At 39.6% G+C, this 7,832-nt stretch overlaps 1 protein-coding gene across 1 annotated transcript in view; it reads left to right on the forward strand.

The window, feature by feature from the left end:
* Positions 1-5,853, forward strand: part of DUSP10 (dual specificity phosphatase 10) — a 39,917-nt gene extending 34,064 nt beyond the window's left edge. The window contains exon 4 of the mRNA XM_030557469.1: positions 4,558-5,853. Within this exon, the coding sequence (XP_030413329.1) occupies positions 4,558-4,823 (266 nt within the window). The 3' untranslated portion in view covers positions 4,824-5,853. The remainder of the gene's footprint in view (positions 1-4,557) is intronic.
* Positions 5,854-7,832: the final 1,979 nt, after the last annotated feature.

Raw genomic sequence — 7,832 nt, forward strand, 5'->3', positions numbered from 1 at the left:
TGCTTGCACCCAGGCTAGGCTAATCCATGGTTCCGTCACCTGGGCTCAATATGCAGTGAATGAAGACCTATCTTTTAGAAGCATGCAGCAGCATTGTGTTCTAGTTGATGTTCCCAGTCCCACAGTTGGATCTGCTAGCTCCATCCTCCTGTGCTTGAGAGTTTCAGAAGGGCTGAATATTCATAGCTTCTATTGACTTGAATTGTAGTTGGGTGCTCAGCACCTCTGACATCCAGGTCCCTGTTGGCTCCATTAGGACTGTGCCAGGGTTGGAACTATTGGATCCGATTGCAGGAGTGGGATCTAATGCAGGAAACTAAGGGTTTGTCTACACGGTCCTGCAGTGTGGACTATGGGCATGTGTGTTGCGTTTAACAGCCTGCATAGGCCCTGCTTATGCGAACTAAAAAGTGCCTAGTTTGAGTCAATGTATTGTTTGAAACAAGACTGTTAACACAAACTAGGTACCTTTTAGTTCTCACTAGCAGGGCCTACACGGGACCATTACAACGCAACACTGTAGTGCATGCTGCAACTCATACTCTGAAGTGTCTGCTGCAGGGCCATGTAGACAAGCCCTTCGAATAGCTCATTCTACTGAAACTACCTAATGTTGCTTTCCTTCGTGGCAGTGCTAAGGGTAGTCTCAGCTTGGAGAGTGTCTTAGACTCTGCCTAGTCCAGCTGTATTTTTTTTTTTAATTTGATTGTGTCAATGCACCAGAGTCTCATAGAACTGGAAGGGACCTTGTAAGGTCATCTAGTCCAGTCGCCTGCAATCAGGGCCGGACTAAGTATTATCTAGACCATCCCTGACAGGTGTTGTCTAACCTGCTCTTAAAAATTTCCAATGATGGAGATTCCACAACCTCTCTAGGCAACTTATTCCAGTGCTTAACCACCCTGACAGCTAGGAAGTTTTTCCTAATATCCAATCTAAACCACCCTTGCTGCAATTGAAGCCCATTGCTTCTTGTCCTATCCTCAGAGGTTAAAGTAATGGTTGCATCATTGTGACTATTAATATAAATAAGTAGACAGAAGGTAATTATAACTCTGCTGGAATTCAGCTGGGAGACGCTAAGGTTAACATCTTGGCTCTTATTAAAAGTTTCATGAGATCTCTCACTAGAAGTGCTCATGATGCTGTTCTACCACATTTCGCTGGTTTATTTGCCAAATGCTTCCTACAGTTGCTCTCTTACACTCAGCTCCACCAGGGGTAGCAGTACTGTAGAGATTGAGGATATTGAAGTGTAGCTGTCTCCTTGTGTACTTGCCTGCACAGCAGTAATCTGTAATTGGTCATATGTAAGCAATTACGCTCTTAGATGCTCTAGTTTGTACTAAATTATCTTAACTAAACCTGGATTACAGCAGGAGTGGAAAAGCTAAAATGGCCTCTCTGGAGAAGGTGAGGAGGTGAACACAAGGAAGGGAGGAAGTCTTGTTTGATATTGTTGAGTGTAAAAAAAAAAAAGAAGCTGGGTCATGAAATCAGGCAGACCCTAAATTTCTAATTCATGAGAACAGGAAGATGCAGTCAAGCCTGGCTTATGTTAAGACATTACTAAATTTCACAATCATTCTTGAGAAGAAAAGGTTCTATATTCAGCATTCATAACAAGTGCAGGATTAGATCCCATTGAAACCATTCATAAACAATGCATGGTCTATTACCTGATCCAAGTGCAGAGAAAACTACAAGAAGTCCTCTCGCAGGCCAAGCTAGAAAGTGTAAAAAGAACGAGGAGTACTTGTGGCACCTTGGAGACTAACACATTTATTTGGGCATAAGCTTTCATGGGCTAAAACTCACTTTATCAGATGCATGGAGTGGAAAATACAGTAGCAAGATATATTACAGAGAACATGAAAAGATGGGGGTTGCCATACCAACTCTAATGAGACAAATCCATTAAAGTGGGCTATTATCAGCAGGAGGGGAAAAAAAAACTTTTGTAGTGGTAATCAGGATGGCCCATTTTAAACAGTTGACAAGAGGGTGTGAGTAACAGTAGGGGAAAAAGTAGCATGGGGAAATAGTTTTTAGTTTGTGTAATAACCCATCCGCTTCCAGTCTTTGCTCAGGCCTAACTTGATGGTGTCCAGTTTGCAAATTAATTTCAGTTCTGCAGTTTCTCGTTGGAGTCTGTTTTTGAAGATTTTTTTGTTGAAGAATTGCCACTTTTAGGTCTGTTGTTGAGTGTCCAGGGAGATTGAAGTGTTGCTTACAGACAGCCCCCCAACCTGAAGCAAATACTCACCAGCAACTACACACCACACAACAAAAACACTAACCCAGGAACCAAACCCTACAACAAACCCCATTGCCAACTCTGTCCACATCTATTCAAGGGACACCATCGTAGGACCTAATCACATCAGCCACACCATCGGGCTCATTCAGCTACACATCTACCAATGTGATATATGCCATCATGTGCCAGCAGTGCTCCTCTGCCTTATACATTGGCCAAACCGAACAGTCTGTACACAAAAGAATAAATGGACACATCAGACATCAAGAATTATAACATTCAAAAACCAGTCGGAGAACACTTCAATCTCCCTGGCCACTCAAGTACAGACCTACAAGTGGCAATTAGTCTCATTAGAGTCAGTATGGGAACCCCCATCTTTTCATGGTGTGTGTGTGTGTGTGTGTGTGTGTGTGTGTGTGTGTGTGTATATATATATATATATATATATATATATATATATATATATAAATCCTACTGTATTTTCCACTCCATGCATCTGATGAAGTGGGTTTTAGGCCAAAAAAGCTTGTACCCAAATAAATTTGTTGGTCTCTAAGGTGCCACAAGGACTCTTCGTTCTTTTTGCTGATACAGACTAACACAGCTACCACTCTGAAACCTGTCACCACGCTAGAAAGCATGTGTTTCCTAAATCCATTTTCCTTTCCTTTTTAATAACTGCAGCTTGAGGGCCTGCCTGTGTATTTAATAAACAACTATATCTTATCAGTTGGCTACATTTGCTGTTAAGTAACCAGACAAAGTTGTTGTTTTTTGTTTTGTTTTTAATTTTTATTTTTCCTGCCTCTTAGCCCTGAAGGAAATTTAAATTGATTTATTTTAAAACACACAGTTTAAGATGTTTCCAGATCTTTTCAAATGCAATCTGGGGTTTTGAAGACTGAAGGCAGAATCTTGCTGGAAAGAGGCACCAAAAGTTCATGTAGTTATAAAACTCCAGTTTTTACTTCTCCAAATGCTAACTGGCAAAAATATCCTGGGGAATTTAGCCTAATTTATACTGTCAGAATCGTCCTGTTTTTGATGTAATGTGTTCCTTTATCCACACTTGTTAGCTGTTTCCTTTTGCTCTAACTCATGTGAAGAGCATGGACTGTAGTTTGTGAATGTTTGTGCAAAATACAACTTGCCTAGAGTTAGGAGCATCATTTAAGGTTCCCTTGCTTTTGCTTTAGGGATTTGTCATTCCAAAAACGTGGTGGTGGTGGTGTTTTCAGGGTTTTTTTGGAGGGGGGGGGAGTGTTATTTCCACCCTCCCCTCCCCCCAAAACAAATACTGCTGAGGTACAATTCCTGGAGATACCCTTTCCCCCAACTCTGCCCACAATGTTGCTGTGCTTACATCAAAGGACACAAGTTAATGATTAATTGTGCTCAGATTGGGTATAGGATTTGTCATAACCACCTTTCTTCACACTGCTAAAGGTGATTAAAACTGGGCTGGGAGCAGAGGGGAAGTTGGAGCATACCACACTTTCCTCTTTTCATACACAGGAAAGAACTGGGAGTCAGACTTTCTGGGTTCTTTTCCCAACTCTGCCAGACTTGCTGAGTGCCCTGGGCAAATTATTTAACTTTTTTTTCCGGCTTACTCTCTTGCAATATGGATATTATACTTGCTGCTTTTGCAAAGACATTGTGAAAGAATGTCAGGCTGAAGTTCATCCAAAGTATGGATCAGTAGAAATCTTTCCAAGAATAGAATGTTTCCAAATATCTTATAAAGCTCACAGTCACAACTCATTGTAACACCCTTGTGGGAGGTGGTATTAACCTCTGGGCTGCATTTCCTCCTCATTTAAATGGGGATAAGTCACATGCCCAAAGTTGTGTTAGAACATTTATGCTTGAAAGGGAGTAGAACTCAACTCTGCTGCTTGCTAGTTCTGTGCCTTTGCTAAAGATCATGCTACTTCCTAAATAAGTATTCCCCTTCAGTGCCTGCAACACATCCATTGCAATATTGTGCTCATGTAAGAGCAATTGAGTTAAGAAATGGACTTAACTAAATCTGAAACTCTTTCTGCTGCATTTTGGCTCAGGTAAAGGATATATAAACTTTTTTTTTTAACAGCCCAATTAATTTTTCATTATTTTTTTTTAAATTATCTTGCGGTGTGTGTAACCTAAGTGAGGGAGTTTTCACTGACACTTTCCTTCCAATTAATTGTAAATTGCATTGAGATTATCTGATTTTACTTTAAAAACAAAATCCACCCCCACCCTTCTTTCCACCAACAAGTATTACCTCTGTCTTTTGTTTCTGTTTCCAGAGGAAGCTCACCAGTGTGGAAAAGGCCTCCTTATTCACTGCCAGGCCGGTGTGTCACGCTCTGCCACCATTGTCATCGCTTACTTAATGAAGCACACACGGATGACCATGACGGATGCCTATAAATTTGTCAAAGGCAAACGACCAATCATTTCGCCTAATCTTAACTTTATGGGGCAGCTACTGGAGTTTGAAGAAGATTTAAATAATGGCGTTACACCACGAATTCTCACACCAAAGCTGATAGGGGTGGAGACTGTAGTGTGATAGTGAAGCTAAGAGGTGACATATAATGAAGGGTTTATCATATTCTTCACTTGATATGGGGGGGAGGGAAAGGGTTGTGCTTTTTTTTTTTTTTTTTTTTTTTTCCCCCCCTCGCAAACTCGGTGACAACCCCCCCGTCCCCTGTTTTTTGGTAAGGAAATGGTTTTTAAAACAAATCCAAGAACTTCACTACGTTTGATGGAATGCCACTGAGATTCCCTTCCTAGAAACTGACAAAGCAGGAAGGCTTCCAAACAAAATGAGTAATTTTTAAAAGCAACACAACAGAAGGGAAAGAAAACCCTGTGCTTCTTTGTTTATTTTATTATTTTTTTAGCCACTTGTAGAGTTTATGGCTAAGTAGTCTGTGCAGGTTCATAGACCGAAGAAAACGATGTTTAAAACAACATGCAAACAGCCAAAACAAAGCAGAAAAGACTCTTTCGGAAGCGTATAGGCCTTGATTCTGCAAAGACTTTGCTAAAGATAAAGCAAAATGCTCACCGGTGCAAAAGAAATCAGAGCAGCTTAGAACGTCTGTAAGGCACTTTTCACACTCCTGATAGAAACTAAAGGAAAAAAAAACATTTGTTTGGTGTGTTTCATGTTCTGGTTCTATTTTTCTATTTTTAGGTGTAAAGAGGTTTTAACAGCAAGGGACTTTGACCATTCTATGCCATATGCCTTCACTGGCTTCTTGTGCAATAATAATAATTTGGGGTTTATTTTGAGTGTGCAAACTGATTACAGCTGACTGCCCAATAATAATAAAAAAAAATAATTTTTAATGTGTGACAGCAGCTGGCTTCGTTTAGAAGGAATAAACAAAAGCAATTTATATTTTTCCTTTTTATTCGTTTCCTTTGATTCTGGTTACAGTGCCATAAACCTTGTTACATATGTATATCAGAATTGTAAAAAATCAAGAACAAGCAAAGTTTATTTAAGATATTTTTCGCACAAAATATTGGTGTGTTTCTGTCTATGTAAAAAAAATTTGATTTATAAAAATGAGAAATTCTTTTGGAAAGTGTGTCTTATTTCTTTAGTAATTACGTTTTTCATTTGCTTTATAGGGGCTGGGTTTTTTCAGTATAGAACTGCATTTGATGAAAAGGTATCCCTAGGCTTCCCCTTTTATTCCCCTCCCCCTCCTCCCTTTTTAGAATTCATCCAGTTGCTGGGTGGCCGAGATGAACTAGAACAATCGGTGAGGACTTTTTGTGGAGGAGCTGTTGTCTCTGCAGTTTTGGAGCAAAGCACTCATTTGGGAAACTGCAGGGTCAACTCTTCCCTCTCATTTCTTTCCCCCTCCTCCCCCCATGCTTAGTTTTATTATCTTCTATGTTACGCCCTTCTGAACAGTGTACTGTCCTCTGTTAAGAGGGAGTGGGATCTAATTTCACAATTTAAAAATCTGTTGGGTTTACTTCCCACTTTGCTGCATTTATTACCCCACTCCACCCCACCCCCACTGACTCTCTCTCACTTCCTGGCCATGTCACAGTGTAAAAGTGTGGTGTGTATTGCTGGTTCAGTGTTTAGCACTGATTTCTTTCAGTAGATGGTTACCCCTTTTTAAAAAAGTCATGGTTTGTTGTGTCCCTCCCCACGCCCCCAGTGTAACCTGGTCTCTTTGTGGAGTGTTGCCAACCCAAATTGTATTTGTATTAACCTGAAATGATTAGAAAAACTATCTGACTTTTTTTTTTTTTTTTTTTTTGGTGAAAATTGAAATATCCCAGGAAGTCTGATAGCACTGATGGTGGCTCGCAAATCAAAATCTACACGGACTGAACTAAATTAAAACAGGGAATGTCAGCAAAACTTATGTATAAACACATTACACATGTATATTTTTTGTGGACTTTTTGCTTAAAAAATGTTGTTACTATACACATTTTCTTGAAATTATCCCTTTATTAAATTTTTCTACTATAAATGATTTTTTTTTCCTTTCGATAAACATCGTTAGTCTCCTTCCACTTCATCCTTCTTAATGAATGTTGCATGTGCAGTGAAACCCATCAGCAGTGACCATTCTTGGGACCAACAAAATGTAGTTGTTTAACAAAGAGCACTCTACTGAAAGTGAAACAATATATTTGCATTTGGGTGCTATTGAGGAAAGGAGTTTCCTTAATAAGGAACATCTCTTGCACAGGTTTATTGTACTTGGGCCTGACTTTCAGTGATGTTTTGTGGTTTTTGTTTTTTTTTTGTGGTGGATGCATTTTTGAGCCCAGGTGCAAACAGCTGCTGTCATATTACGTATTTGCAGGCACAAATCAGTTGGTGTAAAAATCTGCTTGTGCCTGCAGTTCACCATGAGCCAGAAATTTGAGACATCTTGCAAGATAACAGCAGAGTTGAAAGCCAGCTCAAAATCAGCCCATATAACAGGTGAGTGAAAACCCAAATAAATTAACACATCCAGCATGTGAACATACCATACATGGTGGTCTGTATGTGTTATGGCTATTATAGTTACTCATCCTTCCCTACTTATATGGGTAAGATTCAAAATTGCTATTTACTTCCACTGTGGATTTCTGGCTCCGAATTCTGAATAACTTAATTCAAATCTCTACAGGTAAGACAAGGGTCTGCTAGTTTGGTATAACCTTCCCCAATCTTCTATCAAGTTTAATGCTAACCAATCTCTGCTGTTTTAGACAAGATTCAAGTTTATATCATGTGTCTGTGCTTTTCAAAAAGCCAATTGGTTTTTAAAAAAAAAAAAGTCTCTCTGCAGTCCAGAATATTGTTGATAGAGTAAATGCATCATTTTACAATGTGTATTTCAGATTTTTCTGGGGATAGCTGATTGATTTCCCCTGCCATTGTTGCACCCAGATACGTTTAGTTCGGGACTGGCCTGTGTTTCTCTGTATGCTCATAGTGACTATTGAAGAAAGGAACTTTTAAATGCTTTCAGCATTGCAGTTTATGGTGGTAGAAAGCCCAGTAATGACTAGAAGTTTAAAACTTGCCTGGCTTTCACTAACA

Source organism: Gopherus evgoodei, chromosome 3 (assembly GCF_007399415.2).
Source record: "Gopherus evgoodei ecotype Sinaloan lineage chromosome 3, rGopEvg1_v1.p, whole genome shotgun sequence".
NCBI lineage: Eukaryota > Metazoa > Chordata > Testudines > Testudinidae > Gopherus > Gopherus evgoodei.